The sequence below is a fragment of the Penicillium vulpinum genome, assembly GCF_028829585.1.
Source record: "Penicillium vulpinum strain IBT 29486 chromosome Unknown utg000003l_segment0_segment0, whole genome shotgun sequence".
Taxonomy (NCBI): domain Eukaryota; kingdom Fungi; phylum Ascomycota; class Eurotiomycetes; order Eurotiales; family Aspergillaceae; genus Penicillium; species Penicillium vulpinum.
In genome coordinates, this window is record NW_026643243.1 from 675031 (window position 1) to 698461 (window position 23431).

Below are 23431 nucleotides of genomic sequence, written 5' to 3' on the forward strand. Positions count from 1 at the left end.
GTTTTGGGGTTGTATTTTGTTTTGCCATGGGTTCCAGTTCCATAACCGGTTTTTGGGGTTGGAGTTGGAGTTGGGGGGCTTCGGGTTCGGGTTCAGACTGCCCGGACAGGGTTAGGGTGTTGGGGTTGGGGGCGTTGTGTCGTATGCTTCCTTGCTTTATGTAGTAAGGATGGTGATTTTCTTACCTATAGTTCGTGGCGATATGAATGCCTCCTTTTTTTTTTTTGTTGGGGAGCATTGGCCTCCCGGGGGTAAGCCTGCGGGTGTCTTCTTTTGGGGACAGGGGATTTTTGTGATCAACTGGGATGGCTGAAACAATTCCTGCGTTTTGCGGTGATAGTGACATCAGAGGATGAATATCTCAGAGTAACCTCGGACTTATTACACCATTTTGGTCATGTACATTGTAATCCCTGACTCTACTTCTATTGCCTTCTTTGAGCTGTGGCACCATGACCAGGTTGTAATACGGAATTTCATCCGCGGAGATCGGCCCCTGCCGTGGAATAAACTAAGTGGGGAAGATAAGGGCTGTTTCTTTTCTGCGTTTTTCCTTTTTTCCGGGGTTTGATATATTGTATTTAGGTATACGGAGTACACGGCTATTACTGAAAGGCAATTACTGTTGAGGTTCTAGATTTATATCCATATGGGTAGTTGGAAAAGGGGACGAAATACCCCAACTAGTTTCTCTTCATGGTGGGGTTGTCTGCATGGCTTTTGCTTTTTTTTTTTGCTTTTTTTGCTCTTTTTGCTCTTTTTGCTCTTTTTTTCTTTCTAAACCCACCTCGTACAACCTATAGAAGATAATAAGTATAAGAGCACGGAGTACAACATTTGTGCACATGTCCAGAGTATGATAGGTATCATCCATTGCGCAAATAGTGTCATTTGTGGCTAATGCAATGATGTGATCAAGGCATATTCGGGTTGGGATTTGCGGGGTTCAGGCACATAGTAATTTTCCGTTCTACTAGAAAGGCAAAGAACAAGCCCTGAAGGTACCTAACCTCCAATGGACGTATCGGGTGAAATGGCAAGTCGGACATAGCCAGGTAGCACGTCAACCTGCGCCAAGGCCTCAACATCATTGGAGGAGCACTAGCCGACATAGGAACAGATATATACGATATATACACCACGTGAGGCTGTCCCTGGCAGACAGTGGAACACTACACTAGTATATGAAGTCACCTGCGCGATTTAGATTTGTTAATATTACTTACTATTACTACTATTATTACTATTGTTGTTATTATTACTACTATTATTACTACTATTATTACTACTATTATTACTACTATTATTACTACTATTATTACTACTATTATTACTACTATTATTACTACTATTATTATATTTAACTAATTATTATTTAGGTAGTGTTACGGGAGTGGTTCCGCTATGGGTACGATTTCAAAGGCTTGGCGTTGATATATAGATATATAGATGGTATATAAATGTCGATAAGTATAGGGTATAGGGGTATAGGTATAAGTTATATATAGAGAATATAATCTTCTATAGAGAAAGAAACCGATATAACTTCCCGAATCAGGATCTTCCCGTGCTGCCGAAAATGCGTAGGCCGATTTACGTAAAAATCCTGTGGACGAGACCGCACTGTGGATTTTTTCTTTTTTTTTTTTCTCGTCGGGCATATTTGGTTTGTGAGTGAGATTTGGGATATATCAGGAGAAAAAGGGGATACATGAACAATATAAAGTAGTATATAGTTGTTCTGGGATGTATATAGAATCAAAATTCTTATCTTATCCCTTTCATCTCCGCGTTTTTCAAAGTTCGAGTTGGAATTTTTTTTTTACTTTTTTTTATTTTAATTGCAGATCAGGAGGTCAATTTGGAGAACTCCCTGTACCAATCGCATAATTTAGGTCTGATCGCGATTCTCACAACTTTCCAACCTCTACCCCACCATCGCAAAGCCCTTCTCGCCAAGGCTTACTCCGGATTTCTCTTTTATCTGTCCCTGTCCTCTCGAACCTCTTCCTTCTCTATACATTCCTACCTCCTTTTCCCCCGTCACCCCCTCGATCAACCCGAATGACACAACCCCAGAAGACCATTGCCGTGGTCAACGCGACAGGCCGGCAAGCGGCCTCGCTGATCCGCGTCGCGTCCGCCGTGGGGTATTCAGTGCGCGCGCAAATCCATTCCCTGAAAGGCGTGATTGCACCGGAGCTCCAACAACTGCCCAATGTCACCCTCCTGCAAGGCCCACTCCTCGGCAATATCGCCCTGATGGACGAGCTCTTCAAAGGTGCTCAACTCGCCTTCATCAACACCACATCCCAGTCCGGCGACGAGGTAGCCATCGGCCGCGATCTCGCAGATGCCGCAAAACGCTCCGGTTCAATCCAGCACTACATCTACAGCAGTATGCCGGATCATTCCGTTCATGGTCCCTGGCCCGCTGTCCCGCAGTGGGCTCCCAAGTTCACAGTCGAGAACTATATCCGTCAGCTTGGAATGCCAGCCACTTTCGTCTACGCCGGTATCTACAATAATAACTTCACCAGCTTGCCATACCCGCTCTTCCAGATGGAGCTCCTGGAAGACGGGAGCTTCGAGTGGCGTGCGCCCTTCGATCCGGAAATCCCGTTGCCGTGGCTTGACGCCGAGCATGACGTTGGTCCGACCTTGTTGCAGATTTTCAAGGACGGCACAAAGAAATGGAATGGCCATCGGTGAGTGCAAGAAGCAGAATCAGAATCAATCTAAAAATCGGACCACCCCACCACCCCCGGGGACCACGGACTCCCGTCGGGAGTCCGTGGCTTGGGAGCATATTAGCCAAGAGAAGAAATGGGACGAGAAACAAAGAAAACGGCAAATGAGCTAACACACCGCTTCTCATCTAGTATTGCTCTCACTTTTGAAACACTCTCCCCGCTACAAGTGTGTGCTGCGTTCTCGCGCGCCCTGGACCGTCCATGCCGCTACGTCCGCTCGCCCAAGATCGAAATCAAGGTCAAAATCCCGCCGGGATATCGAGAACAGCTCGAAGCTCTGGAAGAGCTGTTTGGTAGGTGTGGTGCCCCGTACTTCCCGCAGCCGGAGTTCTCACAGCCCGCCGCTGGCTCACCAAAGGGGCTCGGACCGGCGGGTGGAAAGGGCGCTGGTGCAGGTATGATGCAAGGACCTGGCGGTGTCGTCTCGCTGCGGGTGACAGACGAGGCTCGGCATCTGTGGCAGGGCTGGCGCGATATGGAAGAGTATGCGCGTGAGGTGTTCCCTGTGGAAGAAGAGGCTAATGGGCTTGACTGGATGGTTTGAGAGTTTTTGCTTTTTTGTTTTCCTGACTCTAGCTCTCTGGCCTGTTGATGACCTTGCCTTGGATTTGTTTTTTTGTTTTTTTCTTTTCTTACGACAGTTCGATCTGGGCAGAGATGTGCATGGTGATGTGTTCTGTGCATGTTGAGTTGCCCTTGCTGTTTCGTTCTCTTTCTTTTTTAATCATTGCATTCTTGGCGAACGGGCATGGGATATATGGACTTTCATGACTTAACCTCGATTCTTAATCAGAAGATGCTTGGGGTAGCATTTGGACGAGGATTCATTTTGCTTCGTGGTTCGATTTTGATTTGATATCTGATCTGACCGAAAAAAAAGTTGTCTGTTCTTTTTGCTTTTTTTCTGTTTTTGCTTTTTACTTTCCAATATTGCTGTGTCTTTTTACTTGGTTCAATGAACCTCATCCTCAACCCCAAGCTTCGAAAAGGAACAAAAAACAAAATATGGAATAAGATATCTCCCGACTCTGGTTACTTGGCCATGAGATCCACGTGCTCAAATCTACGATCACGAAATATGCCCAATTCCCAATTTCCCACTTTCCATCTCACCTCTATTCCCACTCCCTCTACATCCCATCTTACCACCTCTAGGAATCCCGAACCCCAAATCCCGGAATTCATCCCCCGACAATTTCCGTTAAAAAACATCACACAACGTGCCTCGTGCCCGCTGACCCCAATTGACTAGTCCTGCAGGTCCCGTGCGTCCACGTTGGAGGTTTACACGCTGAACGCGCAGACCGCTCCTCTTATCTAACATCATGCATGAACAAATCAGATGGCGGGGGAAGTTCACGGACTCGGACCCCGGGAAAACAGAATCCAGTTGAAAGAGGGGGGAGTTGGTAAAACATATACGTAGTAGTCCATGCCGACGTGAAAAGTGTCAAGATATAATTTCACCCTCTGTGGATGAATTTATATCCCCTATTAATGGACTCTACTTGAGAATCATGATAGAATGAATTGCAGTCAAAATAAAGTATTCTCTCTTATTTTTAGTTTCTAGGATATGCTTGCTTTTTCCCTCTTTTTTCTTTGTCCCCGCTTCTTTTGTCTAATCAGAGTGGTTAGGATAGGATGCTAGATCTGTTTGTGTGGCTATGTATGTGGCTGTGCGTCTATATGACATTTCAAGATGAGCTGTATGATATAGCAAGGGTGTCTACGACTTGAAGGTAGAGAGGGTATACAAAGTAGAGCCCAAGGGTACATTTACCTAACAGCCAGCTGATTGGTGGAAATGTATTAAGGCTCCATTTAAAAGTTCTTCTAGAGACATACGGTGAGCTTTGTTGTCCAGCTGCACATGTCAAATCAGTCCAAAGTAAGATAGAATATTCTTTTACAGGTTCACAGGTTATAGACACCATATGTGAAATATATAGTATGTTCCATCCCCTGCACCATAAAGCTATTCCTGCCCCTCCTTTTACAATATACTGAGCTAATTACTAGTGCCAACCAGAACGTCCCATAATAGAAGAAAAAAGTACTAGCATTGGACACGTTGAGCTCCACACCAAACAAGATCAGCGTCAGAGTTTTCTCTGAATATTCTGGCCTTATGATGTAGTGGACACCTGAGGCCCATTACCCAGGTAACCCCCCACCATTGCCTGGTGGAACAACCTGGGTACACAGAGATACTTCTGTGCTCCGCTGTGGTACCATGGAAACAGAGGTACCAGCAAGTATCGTCATGTAGCTTCCTAGCTCTTCTCCCGATGCGCGCATAGCTTTTTTTTTTTTTTTTTTTTTTTTTTCTCTGCCGTCCCTTAATTGTTTCTCCCCTCTTCGAAATCTTTTCTCTTCTTCCATTCTTCCATTGCTATATTTTAGAACACTCAGGTCTGCGTGTTTGTCTGCATTACTTTACGACCCATCTTCACGAATAAATACCCGTCATGTCTAACGATCAATCCCTCCTCGAGCGCATCGAGATGCCCAGCATCCCTGAGGCTGCTATGAAGAAGATTGCTGTTTTGGAGGAGCAGTTCTCTCGTGCTGAGGTTGAACAGTGTATGTGATGATTTCCTAGTTCACTTTCTCTTTTGTTATGGTGGACAAGAAAAAAGAAAAGAAAAACAGCTTTGCATAGTCTACTTCTACCATTGGAGCAAGACCATCAATTGAGAACTGTAGTTATTGATGAACCAATCGCTAACATAAACAATCTATAGTGCGCCACTCTGTCAAGCTCATGGCCCCCCTGATCCAGAAGCGCAGCGAGATCATCAACATCCCCGAAGTGCAGGCTGAGTTCTGGATGCGCGTCTTCGCCAGTGCTCCCCAAGAAATCGATGAGTATATTATGTCTCGCGACGCCCAGGTTCTCGGCGAGAGCCTTAAGAACATGACCGTTGAGCGATTCGAGCTTGACGCCCAAGGCAACGGCGAGCCCCGCAGCTTGCGCTTCATTTTCGAGTTCAAGACCGGCGATGAGAACCCATTCTTCACCAACGATAAGCTCGTCAAGGATTTCTACTGGCGCCAGGAGGTGTCCAAGAACGCCGCTGGCAGGTCCCGCACCTGGGAGGGTCTTGTTTCCGAGCCCGTCCGCATCAACTGGAAGAAGGATATGGATTTGACCAAGGGCATGCTCGATGCTGCCTGCGACCTCGCTGAGGCCGAGAAAAAGAAGGGCGGTGACCGCAAGAAGTTGCCCGAATTCGCTGCCCTTGTTAAGAAGGTCGAGGAGGCCGAGGCTGAGGCTGCCAACGCCGATGACGAGGATGACGAGGACCCCAGCCCTGTTGGCATGAGCTTCTTCGGATTCTTCGGATACCGTGGCCGTGATGTCTCTGCTGCTCAGTCCAAGGAGGCTGCTAAGGAGATTGAGGCTCGCTGGGCCAAGATCCAGAAGGGCGAGGATATCGATGAGGCTGGTGACTCTGATGATGAGGATGATGAGGAGGATGACCCTGCGGGTCTTGAGGAAATCGATATTTTCCCCGATGGAGATGACCTTGCTGTTGCCATTGCCGAGGACCTCTGGCCCGATGCTCTGAGCTACTACGGTATGTAGATCCCAGACAGCGAGTGAGATGTTCACCCCACCACTAACTTTGACTGCAGTTCAATCCTTCCAGATGGGCGAAGAGCTCGAAGATATGGACCTCGACATGGAGGAAATGGATGACTCCGATGAAGATAGTGAGTCACGCCCGCGCAAGAAGGCTCGCAACTAAACGCCATGACCCCCCTTTTTGATGTTTTTTTTTGCTTTTTCCTAACCATTTGGTTTATGTATTATCACAGTGCAATGAGGAGGATTAATAATAAGACGAGGACGAAGATGAGTGCCGCGATACAAAATGAGGACCATGTATCTAGACGGAAAAGTTAGCTTGAACTTGAGATTCCCATACCATACCAAATCATCCCAGTAGAGATCCATAGACGAAACAGAGTAAACAGGGCCCAAGAAAAAAGGAGACAGTAACTTACCCTCATTCTTGCGCACGATATGTTTGATACGCGACATGCCATTCGCCAACTTCCCCCCAACCCGGTCCGCCAGCGTATCAACTTCATCAATCATGACAGCCTGGTCCTCCAACTCACGACCCATATCATCAGCCTGCTGGCGCAGATTACCAACAGTTCGAAAAACACCATCAAGCTGTTCATCCTGCTCATGCATAAGCTCCGACTGACGCTGCTGCTCCATAGAAGCATAATAATCGTCCCCGCCGCGACCGCGCTCCTCCTCTTCAAGCGCGGCATCGAACTCCGTAGGATTTGGCAGCGCGTCAACGGCAGAATTGGAAACAGTCTGCTGCAGCTCCTTGTGCATCTTCTCTACCTCGTCACCGACATCGTCAACGAGTTTGCGCCGCCGCTGCACCTCCTCTAGTTCTAATCCATAGCGGTAGGGGTCTTGTTCGATTGCGCGGACGCTTTCGACGAGGTCGTTGAGGTCGGCTGTGAGCTCTGTTAAGGTGCTTTCGAGCTCGGAGCGCGATTGCGTGAGTTCTGGGTTGGATGGGCTTTTGGCTAGCGACCGGATGCGGAGGTATGAGGAGAAGAGTGGTCGGCTGGTTTGTAGGGTTGAGACGACGTCGCTGGGGGGTTTGGTAGTTAGTTGGGGAGTTGCGATTGTGTTGGTGTAGTGCTTACGCTTGGACTTGTAGGAAGGGGTCTGCGTGCTCCATGGCTGTGTTATTGGGTATTGGATATGTGTTGTTGATAGTTCTCGGCCTCGGGTTGGTCCACGGGTGAGCATGGAGTGGAGGCGGGTTGTTGCTGACTGTTTTCTACGGTGGGGGTTTGGGACAATTGTGTAGTTTTGGCCTGGAAAGACGGTTCTGCCTTAAATTCACTTAACCTTCACATGACGACATAGCATTTTGATGGAGACAATGGCAGTGTCGTTATCTCTATTTTTGAGGATAAAATTTACTCCCTATCTGATCTTATTCATGTCTTTGATGAATTGTGATGTGTTTCCCTTTGGAATGCCAAAGAGCTATATGAAGCAGAGGAACTCGATGACTTGCCTATATCACGCCTCGTCGTAAACTTCTCGCAAGGCACAAGGGGTCAAGTACTCCCGAATTGTTTTTATAGTACGCCTCTTAGCCTCCTTTGTCCCGGGGTAGTTGCATAGCCCCAAGATCCTCATTCAACGGGATAGCAAAATAGTGCAATGCATTCTTTCCGTTCACATTCAGGACGCCTGCATTAACAAGTACACGAAGAGCACTCTGATGTGCCCCCTGTTCTATGGGAGCCGGCGGATCCGGCCAATTTATCTGTCGTCTTGGGTTTGGCTTAGCAACCGCGCTTCATGCTTATAATTGTAATTTCATTAATCACACCAATAATTTTCACTTGCTCTTGATAGGTACATAGATCCAAACACCTGCCCGGGTCCGGCACATAATCTTTGGGATCGCTTTGGCGTTTGCCGAACTTGGAATGTTGCTGCAAAAGGCAATAACTATTCGACCAACGCAAAAGCTCGGCACCCAAGACCCAAAATAACTTGCGTTGTGCGCAAGAGCTTATAACAAAAAGCCCAGTCGCTGAAGCCAGTCATAAAATGGAGAGGAACTCAGGCACCGGAACCAAGTCTTGAAGAAGACGAGGAAGAAGTTTGCTGATCGGCATCTCTCATTTGCTGCCTAAATTGTTGAGTCCGCTGATTTCCACCCCATACTGAGGCTCTGGGTATTGGAACCCGCAGCGCTCTCATCATGGGGCTTGGGCCATTGGAGACGGCAGCCCATATTTGTGACCTGCTCCATCACATAGCCCAGCATTCGGTTTGCCATTGGGTGTATGTTTGCATTTGAATCCCAGACAAGTCGCTATTTCCAGCTATAGAAACCAGAGAAGGGGGGTCTGGAGAGAGATAGCGGGCCTTGCGCGCCTGAATCGGTCTGAAGAGGCACTGGTGGGTGATGGAACAGGTAGTGGTGAAGACACTGACCAAGCCACATGCGAGGGACAGAAGGCACTAGGCTGTCTTGTCTGAGACCAGCAGAAAGCCTAGCTTTTTTGTCGATCCGAAGTATTCCCGGGAGAAAAAAATGAACTTCCCGTCGATAGGACTCAAGATCGACCAGAGCCACCCATATATCGACATTTTCCTCTGCTGGCCTAGGATCAAAACCCATACTCCTGAGGACCGATACCCATCGTATTGTATTCTGCGCTTTCCAAATGCCCTTTGCCATCGTTGTATGCTTGTGGCCCAGCCCCACCACTCGCCAAATACCTTTGGCTTCCTTTGCGTTACGTTTCTGTTTCATTCCCATCTCGAGTGGCATGACTTTTGTTCCACCCCTGTTGGATTTCACTCGCTCTTCGAATGATATGGGAAAACTTTCAGTGACTGCCGCACTGGTATTTGCCTCCACGGAATTCCCCTACGGTTCTGAAGTTTGCCGCCGTTGGGGAGGCATCCATGATGGCTGAAATCGGTCATCCAATTGACTGGTCGAAAACTATCAAGCACAATCCGGATTTGGTTCGCAAGAACTGCTATTTCCCGGTGTGCGAGGACGAAGGACCAGATCTAATTCCATAAGTTATTTCTCGGTCAGGCTCGCACATTGGTATAAGGCAAACATACTTTTGATTTGGCTGCGAAGAACCTTATTGGTAGCGGCTGTTTTGAGCCGGAATTGGTCAATAACCCTCTTCTAGTGAACGCCAATTTGCTGTGAGAGGAAGCAACTGTTAGTGACTCATCTTGATGCAAACTTGGAAGCTCAAAAAGCTTGCAGTCACTTACTTGTTTTGACATGGTTTCCACAACTTCTAGGCATGATGGCCAGAGAAACCACACATCCACAAATCTGTGGTGAGTTGGCTTGACCGAACAACTATAAGTCGCGTCCGGCCTTATAAGCTTCAGGGAGTACACAAGGTACCAATATGACCCCTAGCTTGGTGTCTTCAGACACTTTACTGCAACGCGTTGTGATGAAAAGAGTTGAGAGAAGTTCAGTTTCAGCAAGCAATGTGGGACATGAATTTATGTGGGACATGAATTTAAGCGAAATCCATATAGCGTAGGAGCGATGGACTATAGAAGAAGGTACGATAGTCCATATCTTCTAAGGCTATTGCCTACATACATAATGTATGTACATATGTATACTATGCATGTACTCTATAGGTTTGTTTGTCTTACGATGGATCGTTACTGCCTTGAATGTGCAATCCTGGAGTGAAAACACACTTTGGGTATTTCTGGGAAAACATCCTATCTACCAACTATATAACGCTAAAGCAGCCCCAACAGCCATTTCATAACATGAGGGATGTTAAGACAAAAGGGGTGTTTCTTCAGAGTATTTCTGTGGTACCACGGGAATGGAAATGAATGAATCGTAGTGGCCACCAACATGTACAGTGTTCGTTGCACCGTCATGAAACTCCTTTCCCCACGATCGGAGCTTCCGCGGTTCGTATCCTGGGACGTCTGGCTGCTCTTCGGAAGGAGTGATGTCTAGCCTGAGCTTCCACCCACGACGAATGAGAGCCGTAGCAGGGCAAATCTCCACACTGAGCTCAACAGCCTCACCTGGGACCAAAGGCGCATAATCAGCCTCTTTATGGGTGTGCCAGGGCCGCCAGGGAAGGGATTTTTCGATATCCATTTTTCGATGACTTGCCCTTAAGAACCCATTGGCAAGAGGTTGGGCCCGTGGGTCAACGCAAAACCTCACGATATTTCCCGATTCATCCATGGCCCACAAAAGAATAACCACGTCGGCATCATGTGAGGTTGATGATACATTCAGGGTAACCGAAAAGTGGCCAGCAAGCTCTATATCCTCTTTAAACGCGTCCGAGACAAAACTGACGCCTGCCGGACCCTCCTTGGGCTCCGTTTCTGCGGAATACGAGAATTCTTTTCCTGCGCCTGACGTTTTGAAATTTTGGAGACTCCCATCGGCCGCAAGGTGAAATTTAACATATTTAGTTCCAGGAACGGGCCAGTCTTCCTCCGTTCGCCAGTACCAGCGGCCCTCGCCGGTGCGCATCTGCATTCCGACCCGTTCCAAACTTTGATGTTCGATATTTTTCAAATGGCGATCAGCAAAGAGAAGAAGCTTGTCAAACACCTGAGTGTTGGGCCAGCCATAGTAGTTCCCGTCCACAACTTGGAGATATGTATCCTTGCACGATATGCATCTGAACGCCTCATAGCTTCCACGGGTATGTACAAGAGCAACTTGGGAAGCAGCTAGAAAGACAGGAATTGTGATACTTCTTGGATCACGCGCCGTTGACTGTTCATCCCAGTATGAATCGTAAAACGGGTGAGACTCGTATTTTTCAATCAGATTTCCGGTGTCTTTCCATCGTGGAGATGCAGCTCGAACCCCGCCGAACCATTGGGAAAGATAGTTGAGTACTGGGATACCGCCAATATATGACACTTCCCGATAGTTGTCTATATCAGCTGTTGCGTGAACAGACATTAGCAGGTAAGAGAAAAAACCACGGGAAACATAGATGAGCACTTACTTGCGTACGGAATGAATGCCTTGAGACCCCGAGGCTGTTGTTTGACCACTTCCCATTGACAGTTTGCACCGTAAGAGTTTCCCGCTAAGGCAACATTCCCCGTCGACCATGGCTGTTCTGCAGCCCATTCAACAGCGTCAAAAAGATCGTTTGATTCCTGGTGTAGTATTCCTCTCGTTCCAGGGGTCTGGGATATACCCCGAGGATCAATCTTGACCATGGCGTATCCATTAGGAACCCAACGAAACGTATTGAATGTGCCAATAGTCTCGTATCGTCGTTGCTGTGCCCACTTTCCAAACCAGGGGCCGGTATTGGGAACATTCAGTGGAACATGTGCCGGGGTTGTGTGCCAAAGATCCTCCGACCTCTCGAATGCCGCAACATCGTCAGGGTCGTCGGTATTTGGACCAGAGTATACTATTCTCTTGCCATATATTGTGCTGCTGACTAGTACTGGAAACCTTCCAACTTCGTCTCCCAGGGGCAAGTATACATCTCCAAGGACAAAACTTCCGTCTCGGACGGGAATTCGAAGGTCGCGAAGGACCTTGAAACCACTCTTGGCCCGTCGCAGGTGGTTGCGGACATGTGGAATTGATTTTGGAGCGATCTTCAGAGCGTCCCCAACCTGTGACAGGACTATATCCAGCGCTGAAGTGTTATGGTCATCCAAATTCATGGAGGATGCGTACTTGGATACGATCCTTTCGACCTAGAAGCAATTTATGAGGTGGCGCATCATCTGCGAAGAAGGACGCACACTCACCTGATCATCTATCACAATAGGCTTTTCAAACCCTTGGCCATTAGTGAGACTGAAAAGTAGTCTCGCTCGGTTGAGTAAGCTCGGGTCATCGATAGAAGCATCGGAACTAACAAGATCAAGAACGGTGATCATGCGTTTGCCTCTTGTCGTTCCGAGCAGCACATTTCCTATTTTAAAGGATACATCATCACCCTCGTAATACTGAAAATCGCCGCGAGCATTGGTGACGCCTTCAAATGACCCACTGCGATACGCTAGCCCTTGTACATCAATGAATCTGCCCAGCACTGGCGAAGCCATGATATGTTAGAATTATTTATGGAAGATATGTCCGTTATGATTGTGGCGATGAGTTTGGGATCTGTTCATGCTTTTAATGACTGTGGCAGAGTGATCTTTTGAATTGGCGCATGTGTAAGTTGGAGAAATACACCTTTTGCCGTCGGCTACATCGGGTCTCGGTCCATTCTGGCTACATGGCGCCCCGCCACACCGATTTAGCGCCCTGCTCTCCCTATCATGATTTGGGAGGGTAAGCGAATAGCTCATTTAGTGTTTACTCACTACTGCCTTGTTCTTCGGATATCTAGGTCCTTAGCTCGGCTAATCTCGTTTAGCCTAAAGATATGAGAATTTTCTGACTCTAGAGGAATATTCTCTGCCCACCAAAACATGTAGCCAATCGTTCGTAATCAAGCCAAGTTCCTTGAATCAACAGTCGCTTCGAAAAGAATCAAAATTGCTATGGGCCTTGGGGATTTCCTTGACTCAGGTAAAATAGGCCACTATATTCAGGCTCCAGCCTCTTATTCTAGAATCGATATATACATAACTAGGGTATTAGATATGTTAGCCTTTGCCAACTGAGAACTATGTATAACGACTTGAATATGAACATCAATATTCAGTTGGTCGGCTTTCAAGACCTAATTTTATGAAAATGGACTTGTTAGGGCCCACTCTAAAATGAGAGCTTAGGTAGACTGCGCCACCTCCCAGACTCTCCCCGCGGGGTAGTTAGCGCGGTCATACCCCGCCTAAACCATCCCCAGAAAACATGGTATATAAGATCTACTACTACTGGGTGTTCGGACCATTCTGCTTTGATCCTGTTTTGTTCTCAGTTAAACAGAAACAGCAATTTGGAGTATCTAAATATCAATAGCCTTAGGGAGGAATTTGTTATCCTTTAGCCTACCCCAAAACTATACCTTCTGACCTACGGTAATAGAACATCCGAAGCCCGGAGTCTACATTTGTGGGGTATATATCCTGCACTCAATCTTCCCCAGTAAAATGGTTTTGGCTTTCATTATTCCCTGTTAATCCAACACCTTTGTTATTTCAAGAAACTCAAACCGCGTAACGTAATGCCGGTCACAAACTTTTCCCTGGAAGATCCGTTTGAATACCTGGCGGGATTCAACGCTTGGCATCAGTGAGGTTCCCTTGCAATCTAGAACCACGAGGTATTGACTAACATGCTTGCAGGACTGAAACAGCACCTGGAATTATACCCCAAGGAACAACCTTCCTCCAAAAGGGAAAGTATGGAGTATACCCGGAGCGTGTCTCCGGGACCTCTTTCACTGTGCCTCGCAAAGACAGTAAACAGACCTTTCTCTACCGTCTGCTGCCTTCCACCTGCCATGATGAGTTCATAGAGGCCATTGACCACCCATTTAATGCGTCATTCGCTCATGAGGCTCTGAACTTTAAGCCCAATCAATCAATGTGGGCGCCAATCCAGATCACCGAGGAAGATGACTTTGTCACTGGGCTACGCTTAATTGGCGGTGCAGGCGAGCCTACGATGAAAAAGGGGGTTGCGTATTATGCGTACACTGCGGGCAAGTCTATGCCCAAGAACCAGGCATTTGATAGCGCCGACGGAGATATGTGCATCGGTGAGTGTTAATCAGTACTTGATGTGTTCGGCAATTTCTCCAGTTTGGCTTCTAAACGATTTCTAGTGCCGCAAAAGGGGACACTCGATATTCGGACGGAAATGGGAAACCTCCGGGTCCGACCGTACGAGATTTGCGTCGTGCCTCGTGGAATTCGCTTTCATGTCTCTTTACCTGATGGTCCCGCCAGGGGCTTTATCTTAGAGACGTTCGCGGGCCACTTTGAGCTACCAGAACTTGGTCCTATCGGATCCTATGGCCTGGCGAATGTCCGCGACTTCGAAGTGCCAAAAGCGAGCTTCGTTGATACCGACGAGGACACCGAACTCCTCAGCAAATTTGCAGGTACTCTCCACCGAGCTACTTACAGAGGGGGTATCTTTAATGTTGCCGGGTGGCATGGAACTTATTACCCTTTCAAATACGATCTTGGTAAGCGCCTAGTTTGGATGTAATAGATGTAACCATGCTGATAACTCACCAGGGAAATTCAACGCCATGGGTTCCATTTCTTATGATCATCCGGTATGTAATTTGGACCTTCAAAAGTCAGAAGACGATACGCTAATCACCCCACAAGGATCCCTCTATTGCTACCGTTCTCACATGCGCATCAGAGGTTCCAGGACAAGCCGTGGCAGACATAGTTGTCTTTGGGCCCAGGTGGGTAGTCTTCGAAAATAGCTTCAGACCTCCACGCTACCACCGCAACACGATGTCGGAGTTTATCTTCCTTGTCAAGGGAAGTTTCGGACCTGAGCCCATGCCTGCGCACCTGGAAGGCATGTTTGGTCTTTCAAACACCATGAGTGCCCATGGCCCCAGCGCTGCCACGTATGACCATGCAACCTCGGAAGAACTAGTGCCGCAAAGGATTGATGAGAAGAATATGGGATTGATGTTTGAGAGTTGGTAAGTAATATTGAGGCCCGGTGGCTATTGTACCTGGATAAAGACTAATCAATACGTGAACACAGTTACCAAATTGGTACCACCAAGTGGGTCGATACGGTGCCTACTAAGATGGCTGCTTCTCCTGCCGGCACAGCCAATCTCCAAAAGGTTCATATCCCTGAGTGAGATTCGGGTTTCCCTTTCAGTTTCTTCTTCTCTTGAAGCCGCCATAAATCGCCCTAGTGCAAGCTTAGAGCGGATTGAAAGTGGAAGATAATGTTAGTATTGCAGGGCAGAAATGATACAATGTACATACTAGTACTTTCACAATTTGACTATCAACTGGAGTATTTGTTTTCAGAACGGACAAGATAAAAAGCCCTATTATGGAGGATAGCCTGGCAAGATGAGAATCCATGGTTACATATGTTATGATGATTGATGTGGAGATTGGAAGATAGATCTATGGGAACATTGTAAAATTGGAACTATATTGAAGATGGCTGAGATGTTCTGATACGCTCTGAATGGAAGTATACCTATTTTATACTCTTATACGGCGATTATTACGTACTATACAAAATACTGTGGGCCTTTGTTGTAGTGCAATACTTGAGTGTACACGATAATATTTGCGAGAGTCCTTAGCGGCATAATGCTAATTTTCCAACAATGCAGCCGGATTAACCAACAACCATTTCCAATATATCGAGAACTTGATCCTTTTTTGTGATAGGGAACGGGTTTGTTGTGATCCATGGATCGTGGAGACTGTTTTCAGCCAGGAGGTCAAGTTTATCTCGGCCCACACCCACTTCTGCCAGCGTCCGAGGCATCCCCAGCTGTCTGATCACAACATCAAGTATATCACTCAGTTCCAAATTTTCTCGCTGCAGCCCTTTCATTCCAATCAGCTCCTGCACAACACTTAAACCCATGAGCTTCTCGGCGACCGCCTGTTGCTTTTCATGATTGACCCTCTTGATTGCATTGAACTTGCAAACAGCGGGCAATAAGATGCAGCTTGTCTCACCATGACCAATGCTAAGTGGGCCCAATTGATGGCCGATAGCGTGGCTGGCTCCCATTGGCACACCGCTAGTACTAGCCTGCATAGCGTCCACGACACCAAGTTGACACCGATGGTATGCATGCAGGTCTGCTGATCCGGCCTTGCACACGAGTAGTCCTTCGATCAGATTGCACAAGCCGCGTTCAGCGAATTTGTCAACCTCGTCTTTGCTCTCGAGCGAACAGAGAGCTTCGACGCAATGATCAATCGAGCGAACTCCAGAGCTCAACCAGACATGTTGCGGAGTAGTCTGGCAAAGTTCGGGGTCTTGAATAACAAGATCTGGAGTGACACCAGGTTCGAAGATGCGCTTGGCTCGCGACAAGTCATCAGTTGCCCCAGCGATAGATGAATATTCACCACCTGACAGTGAAGTCGGTATCGAGATCAGTGGGATCGTAGGCTGATTTATGTTGGCACGTTTTTCTGGGTTGTGTGAACGACCTCCCCAAAGTGAGTTCACAGCTTCCTGGGTTAGAGCTCCGTTTGCAAGTGCAAAACGGATTAGTTTTGCCCCGTCGGTAATGCTACCCGCCCCTAGGGTAATTATACAGTCGATTTCATGGTCTTCAACCTGGTTGATGATATCGACGCATTCCGAAATAGGTGTATGTGCGCTGATTCCTACTCGTATGCTGACAACGAGAGTGCCCAGCGCATTCTGTAGACGGCCAAGCGCACTGGTATTTGTTGCTATGCTCTTCGACACGATGATAAGGACTCGGGAGGCTTTGAAGGTACTTCCTACATGTTTTGCGCATGCCTCTGGAAAGGGAAGTCCATAGCTGAGCATTGGAGTTTGTTTGTGCTCAAAGGCAGGCTTGCAAACCTCAGCGGTGAAGAATGAAGACATGACCAGTTTCGTGCCCGAGACGACAGAACCTTTGAATGAGCTTTGCTAGAAAATTGCGTAGCTGTATTGTGGCTTGGTTGTTAAGCTGGCTAAGTGATAGACTTGTTTTACGGGTAGACGTACGTTGCAAGATAATGGTTAATACCTATGTCTGTTTGAACCGAGGACCCTTCTTTAGTGGCTGACTTGCTCGGCTGTTCGCTGATGTAAATTTTTCCCGGCAATTATACCCGACAACCGAAGCCTTCATATAGAGTTCTGACAACAGAGTAGAGTAGTCTAAGTGAAGGTATAGAACCGGCTTGAGATTAGACTATATGACCGATTGGACATGGATCCTTTTTTTTTTCGATGGCCTTCACTTTCTAATTGTTAGCCAGGCCACCTTCCTACTCTTCTCATCCACATATGCTGGAACTACTATGCTCATATTGTGTCATTCTTCCCCCAAATCTACTATTATCTCACTGATGAGGATATTGCAATTATTTCCCTACAGAACTTTGTTTCTATGTGTGCCAAGAAAGCATTGCCAGGTTTGATATCACCGACAAGTCAACGGCAATAGATGGCTTGTATTCATGTAATATAAATGTCCCCGCATATAAAAAAACCCTCTCCTTTACCCCGTGTTTACCCCATATTTACCAATTTTAAGCTAGTACTAGTACCGGTGTGGATTCGGTGCTGCAGCCCGCCGGCTACCAGGTCTAGAAATCAACTGTAAATTTATATCTTAACAGCTCTACCTGACTACATTGGAGGGCATATCCAAAATATATAAGCAGGGTCAGCTCCTCACATCCCAGCTGGTATCATCCCCGAAAACGGCTCACAACAATGTCGCAAGCATACCCAGACGAGAAGGTTCTTGATATCGATGAAAGTCATATCGAGGAAATCCAGACTCTGCCTGAGCTTACTCCCGCGGAAAAGAAACGTATCCTACGCAGGGTTGATTGTCGACTGGTCATCCCACTTGGAATTATCTTGTGTGTCAGCTTGCTTGATAGAACCAATGTCAGCTTTGCAATGGTAGCTGGCATGGATAAGGATCTCCATGTGGTCGGTTCTCGATATACCATTATTATTGCGGTTTTCTTTATCACCTACACAATTTTGCAGCCTATAACCACTGTCATTCTACGCAAAGTTGGAACGCGGCGTTTCCTCCCTGCCATCACTCTCGCCTGGGGTATTGTCATGCTCGGCTCAGGGTTTATCCAGCAGTGGTATGAACTTGTTATCGTCCGGATTCTGCTGGGCTGTTTTGAGGCCGGTCTTTTCCCCGGATGCGCTTATCTTCTCTCTTGTTGGTACCCCCGATACGAGCTAAACACGCGCAACGCTGTGTTTTTTATTATTGGAACTACCATTGCGGCCTTTGGTGGGATTCTTTCTTTCGGTCTGGCTGAGATGGAGGGCCTTGGATCAGGACATAATCTTGGGAAAATTAAAAAATCGGGGTCTGGTTGGACTCGATCACAAGGTATCGCAGGGTGGAGGTGGATCTTGTAAGAGTCTTTTCCACTTCAGTTTGCTCATTCTTGCTAATTATAACTAGCATAATTGAAGGGGCCATCACTTGCGCCGTGGCCTTGGTTGCTTACGCCTTCATCGTTGAGTTTCCCGAGGATGCAACCAAAAGAGAGTGGATGAGCTTGCCATTCCTTGATGAAAAAGAGGCGGCTTTTATCAGATCCAGGATCGATGCTGATAGCCAAGATCTTGTGATAGAGCCGTAAGTGGACAAATGCCCTTCCTCCTATGTTCCTCCTGTGTTAACTGATCGGTAAAGATTTTATATTAAAACGTATCTTGGATACGCGCTTGATTTAAAAATCTGGGGATTTGCGACAATATTCTTGTGTTCCTCCGTGCAGACATACGCCATGTCATATTTCCTCCCGATCATCTTGAAGCAAATGGGATTCAGCACCAGTGCCAGTCAATACTTGGTCACGCCACCATACGTGTTCGCAGCCATTTTGATATTTACATCCGGATGGTTGTCGGACAAGTATCGAATTCGATCTCCGTTCATCTTATTCAGTGCTTGTCTAGGCGTCATTGGTAAGTTCCACAGTGCGAATCACAAGGTGTCACAAAGCTGACGGAAATTTAGGGATCCCACTTCTTGGTCTTTCTAAAAATACCGGCGTTCGGTATTTCGGGGCTTTCCTCAGCACAGCTTCTGCAAATTCTATTGTCCCCGCTGTGCTCACATGGCAAGCGAATAATATTCGTGGACAGTGGAAGCGTGCCTTTTGCTCCGCGACCTTGATTGGCGCCGGTGGAATAGGTGGTACCATTGGAGGTACTACTTTTAGGTCGCAAGATGCTCCGAACTACTTGCCAGGTACCTATACTTGTATCATTGCAAGCTCCCTGGTCATTGTTGTCTCCCTCATTCTCGTTCTACATTTCCATATCTCTAACCGACGCGCTGCGAAATTCGGTCAAATCATCGAAGGGCTGGAAGGTTTCAGGTATACACTCTGATATTCTGTTGGAAATGCTATGTCAGATCTTGCTATTATCGTGGACAATTTTTGTACATATCCACGGGTATGTTCAGTGAATTACATATTTTAATTGGTGACTTGTGCTCTACCTCTCATGTAACTTATAACTTTGCCGATACATCAATATATGGCTTCAAATAAAAAAAAATGCATTTGATGGCCGTATCTTCTTTCCGCTTTTCGAGTTTATTGTTCCGAGTCTATCATATGTATGGCCTGGATATGGTAGATATGGTGGATACGAGACTGTTCATGTATTTTGAATTAAGGACAGGTATCTTAGTATTTCAATATTTTCCCCCTAAGGTTTGGCCTCCATTGAATAAAGTGAAAAATTACTAGCTGCCTTCAAAGAGGGAATGCAAAACTATCCATGCCGTAGTTTGGATCAAAAAGCTCTTGAAGCTGTGCTGTGAGATCGACTGGCCACTCGAGGTCTGAAAGGGGCACTGGCTGGTCAGACATCAAAAGAATTGCAACCAATGGACTTGTGTCCTGGGTCGCATAGGGGAAAAACCCCATCCAATCAACTCCAGCATCATTTGGAAGGTCAGTGAGTATTGTTACGGGCTGCTGAGTATCCATCGCCGACAGTGCCACTGAATCAACATCCTTGTTCTGGCCGTGCCCATGGTTCCCTAGCATGCGTTCGAATCCTCTATCGAACATCTTGGCTGAATGCCAAAGTAGTGTCATTTCCTTCAAGGCAAGACGAAGAACGCGAATATGGGCATCCGCACTTTTGGTCAGATTTGGGACTTTCCGTGCATGCAACAAGGCAAGGATAGCGACAGCAGCACTCCACCCTGCCACACCCTGCAGGAATCGAATGGAACCCCGTGCCAAATAGTCCTCAAAGATCCGCGCGACGCAGCCGGACGCCACAACTGCCGCGGTGTAAGCCTCTGGGAGCGACTGAGATGCTGTTCTCAGGTATAGGAGAGTTACTGTGGTGAGGTAAGGGAGGTGAAGTTGATGAACATCGCGGTTAAAATGAAGTGTGCGCTCGGTGGAGATTGGCAGTTGCAAATGCGGTGGTAGTGAATTGACCCATTGAACTAGCTCGGTAGCCAACTGCACTGGGAATGAGGATGATTCGGTCCTCTGGGGGAGATATTTGGTGACCCGACCAAGGATTCTGCACAGGCGCACCCAGTACACAAAGAGGGTACTGTTGGGGTCATGGGGATTGGGGAAGTCATGCACCGTGGGTTCTCCAATATCGCAGTCCTCTGGATCAATGATGCAGGGTCGTCCTTGGCAGATACCTGTCAGACGTTCCCTAGCCTTTTCGTCAAGGTTATGGTAAGCAAGTATAACCCAAAGCCAATGGAAAAATTTTCAATACTCACGAACAGAGTCCACCATATCCTACGTCGAAGGCCCGGTGACATGTTCAATGTCGACTGCTGTCCAGGCTTCAATTCATGATGGAGGCCAATTTGCTGAGCAAGTCGGATTGTAACACCTGTCCACCACCACACGGTATCTGTACTGACTACATTTGGCGCTCCTTTGCCCCACCAGTAAAATAGCATGAGTGCGGAGATACAAACCAGTGGGTTCCTCTCCTGACTGCTGTGGAAAAGAGCCTTGGCGCGTTCGTAGTAAACGTGTGGCGATTCATGGTTTAAAACGGGCGGTCTTATCTGACTCCCCACCAGTGCGAGGGAATTCTGCAGCAGAGGGGACTCGCGGAACGCAGGATCGCCGTATAGACAATCCTTTTCCAGGATCGGACACCATGTGTAGCAGTATTCGTAGTAGGTTTCACCATAACTTTCTTGCAGACCTAGGGACGGTACATCAACAGTTGCGTTGAAGCTTCCTGAGGCGTGAGGCGACCTAGGTACACCATCTTCATTATCCCCTTGGTCCTGACTGAAGATGTATAATAGGCCAGATTCTCCCAGGTAACTAGGGGCTACACCCCCTTGTCTCGACCGGTCCGAAGGTGTAGATGTGTTCAAATCTGGTTGAGGCAATGGGTGACATACAGGAGCGTGATCCGTTGTCAATTGGTTGGGAGATGGGTATGGAGAAGCACGGCCACGAAAAGCACCGACTGGCTGGTTCCCAGAGTCTACCGTGGGGGCAATAGATGGCGGCAATGGCTGCTGCTGTTGTCCGTCGTCGTGGATAGGACGGGGGGATTTACCCACAGTACGACTAAGGATTGTATCCCCTGTGCTTGTAGCAGTTGCGGCAGTATCAATGGCGGGAGTAGTATTGTTGGCTGTTGTAGCAGTAGTATTCGCACGACGTACGCCTCCCCTCCGCTTAGATGGCCGCGGTCGAAAAGCCGGTCAGCTCAGTTTCGGCATTTTTCATCATAGTGCATACCGGCATTCATTTGAGACCTGAGTACAGTTCGTACAGCTATTTGTGGGGTTGTTTTGAATATCACAGCGAATCTACGACAATCAGCACTCAGGCATTGTTCATATCGTGCATAGCTGTAAGCCCCGAGAGATCTGACAGACCTTTCTCTCATGGCAATAGAAGCAAACTACCCCAGCGCGCCTCTTAACCGGTTGGGGAAATTTGACACCATGTGGTGCGGTTTGCATTGTGGTAAGAACGGTTGCAAAATTCGTAGAATTGTCGGCAACCTGGTTATCTCGGTAGTTTTTAGGTACCCGGCTCTTGCCAAGCAACCCCACCTTTTCCGGGTGTAGCATGGGGTAGAGTCACCTGCCCAGGTGGTAAGGGCGGGGTACCTAGGTTCCATGGGTAATGGTCCCCCCCGGGGCCCGAGGGGGTGCTCTCGTCATTATCAGGGTTGCCGATACCCGTAGACCAGGTACCCGTTTGACTGGCATTGCCGTGTCGTCCATTAATAAGACATCACAGAGGTTTCCGAGATCCGTTCGATACTAAAAAATAAGCATTATTCATCATGTCTGCTAGCAAGGATTTGTTTCAGCAGGGGCTGAAAAACCGTCGGGAAGTGGTTGGGGATGAATACGTCAATCGTTCGCTACAGAACGGTTCCAGCGCGTTTGCTTTTGCCGGTCAGCAGTTGACAACAGAGTAACTGGCATTTTTCTGAACGGTGAAGACTTGCACTGACATTGCTTCCTCTGTAGGTGGTGCTGGGGAAATGCCTGGTCGAGGCCGGGCTTATCGCGCCAACAACGGAGTCTGCTCAGTGAGTTTATCCAACCCTCGCTGTAGCAAGGTCTAAACTCCGCTCGGTTACTAATATTTACTCAGATTTAGGCATGCTGATTGCGCTCAAGAGTTGGCCAGAGCTGGGTGTGCACGTTCGCGGTGCCATCCGTAATGGACTAACTGAGGTGGAGATCCGCGAGTCTATTCTGCATGCTACTGTCTACTGCGGTGTCCCAGCCGGTGTGGAGGCCTTCAAAGTGGCATCCAAGGTCTTGGACGAGATGGTTTCTTCAGGAGAGCACCAACGGCAGTTGAAGACACTTGATCCGGAATTCGCATTGTATGCCCAGTCTGAATGACTGGATGGAGGAAGGCGATGAATGATACTGAGGGGATGAGCAGGGCCAGGCCAGTGCCGAATGCCGCAGCAATCAAATGTACATAAAGACAGTCAAATCCAACCCGATATATCCAATACCATAAGCGTAGGCTTCGAATTCTTTGTCAGGCCGCTTGAGATTTCACAAGTACCATGACTTCAACACAAACCAACAATCCTTTCCCGCCCGATTTACTCCCCCGTTTAGATCCGCGGTTTGTAGAATATTATGACAAGAATCTAGCGGGCCGTCTGGGGACGCATCAAGTTCCCTTAGAGGAAGTGCGAGCGAATCCTCAAAAGTGGGCTCGAAAATGGCCTGTGAACACCACTCAATCCAGAGATAGTTTGATTTATGATTGGAAGATTGCGGGGGGAAGGGACTCTGAAGGATTCCGAATCAGAACATATCACCCAAATGAGACCCTAGCTGGCCCCGGGCCTTATGCGGTGCACCTCAACTTTCACGGTATGGAAAGGAGATCAAGAATATCAACGTTAAACTCACTGACAGGTACATTAATTAGGAGGTGGGTGGGTATTTGGAGACCTGACAACCGATGCTACACTCTGTCAACGCCTATCAGATCAACTACCACTTGTAGTGGTGGA

The 23431-nt window shown here is 47.6% G+C and overlaps 9 protein-coding genes across 9 annotated transcripts; 5 read left to right on the forward strand and 4 right to left on the reverse strand.

Moving 5' to 3' along the window:
- Positions 1-2064: 2064 nt before the first annotated feature.
- Positions 2065-3297, forward strand: N7479_005359 (NmrA family NAD(P)-binding protein; the record flags this gene model as incomplete). Its single annotated transcript, XM_057253056.1, has 2 exons — positions 2065-2708; positions 2883-3297. 2 exons carry the CDS (start codon positions 2065-2067, stop codon positions 3295-3297), a joined length of 1059 nt encoding a protein of 352 aa, XP_057106918.1.
- Positions 3298-5224: 1927 nt separating this feature from the next.
- Positions 5225-6508, forward strand: N7479_005360 (histone chaperone napB; the record flags this gene model as incomplete). The annotated part of the gene is made up of 3 exons (XM_057253057.1): positions 5225-5339; positions 5501-6337; positions 6396-6508. The coding sequence occupies 3 exons, from the start codon at positions 5225-5227 to the stop codon at positions 6506-6508; spliced, it is 1065 nt and encodes a 354-aa protein (XP_057106919.1).
- A 64-nt stretch (positions 6509-6572) lies between these two features.
- On the reverse strand, positions 6573-7474 carry N7479_005361 (SNARE domain protein; the record flags this gene model as incomplete). Its single annotated transcript, XM_057253058.1, has 3 exons — positions 6573-6649; positions 6768-7384; positions 7440-7474. 3 exons carry the CDS (start codon positions 7472-7474, stop codon positions 6573-6575), a joined length of 729 nt encoding a protein of 242 aa, XP_057106920.1.
- A 2622-nt stretch (positions 7475-10096) lies between these two features.
- On the reverse strand, positions 10097-12375 carry N7479_005362 (CocE/NonD family hydrolase; the record flags this gene model as incomplete). The annotated part of the gene is made up of 3 exons (XM_057253059.1): positions 10097-11241; positions 11307-12021; positions 12076-12375. The coding sequence occupies 3 exons, from the start codon at positions 12373-12375 to the stop codon at positions 10097-10099; spliced, it is 2160 nt and encodes a 719-aa protein (XP_057106921.1).
- Positions 12376-13445: 1070 nt separating this feature from the next.
- Positions 13446-15062, forward strand: N7479_005363 (uncharacterized protein; the record flags this gene model as incomplete). Its single annotated transcript, XM_057253060.1, has 6 exons — positions 13446-13513; positions 13567-13982; positions 14049-14414; positions 14467-14507; positions 14563-14894; positions 14960-15062. 6 exons carry the CDS (start codon positions 13446-13448, stop codon positions 15060-15062), a joined length of 1326 nt encoding a protein of 441 aa, XP_057106922.1.
- A 497-nt stretch (positions 15063-15559) lies between these two features.
- N7479_005364 (iron-containing alcohol dehydrogenase) lies at positions 15560-16801 on the reverse strand (the record flags this gene model as incomplete). Its single annotated transcript, XM_057253061.1, has 1 exon — positions 15560-16801. The coding sequence occupies one exon, from the start codon at positions 16799-16801 to the stop codon at positions 15560-15562; it is 1242 nt and encodes a 413-aa protein (XP_057106923.1).
- Positions 16802-17641: 840 nt separating this feature from the next.
- N7479_005365 (uncharacterized protein) lies at positions 17642-19303 on the forward strand (the record flags this gene model as incomplete). Its single annotated transcript, XM_057253062.1, has 4 exons — positions 17642-18315; positions 18366-18542; positions 18600-18874; positions 18927-19303. 4 exons carry the CDS (start codon positions 17642-17644, stop codon positions 19301-19303), a joined length of 1503 nt encoding a protein of 500 aa, XP_057106924.1.
- A 371-nt stretch (positions 19304-19674) lies between these two features.
- Positions 19675-21679, reverse strand: N7479_005366 (fungal specific transcription factor domain-containing protein; the record flags this gene model as incomplete). The annotated part of the gene is made up of 3 exons (XM_057253063.1): positions 19675-20613; positions 20679-21562; positions 21670-21679. The coding sequence occupies 3 exons, from the start codon at positions 21677-21679 to the stop codon at positions 19675-19677; spliced, it is 1833 nt and encodes a 610-aa protein (XP_057106925.1).
- Positions 21680-22225: 546 nt separating this feature from the next.
- Positions 22226-22799, forward strand: N7479_005367 (uncharacterized protein; the record flags this gene model as incomplete). Its single annotated transcript, XM_057253064.1, has 3 exons — positions 22226-22359; positions 22416-22477; positions 22543-22799. 3 exons carry the CDS (start codon positions 22226-22228, stop codon positions 22797-22799), a joined length of 453 nt encoding a protein of 150 aa, XP_057106926.1.
- Positions 22800-23431: the final 632 nt, after the last annotated feature.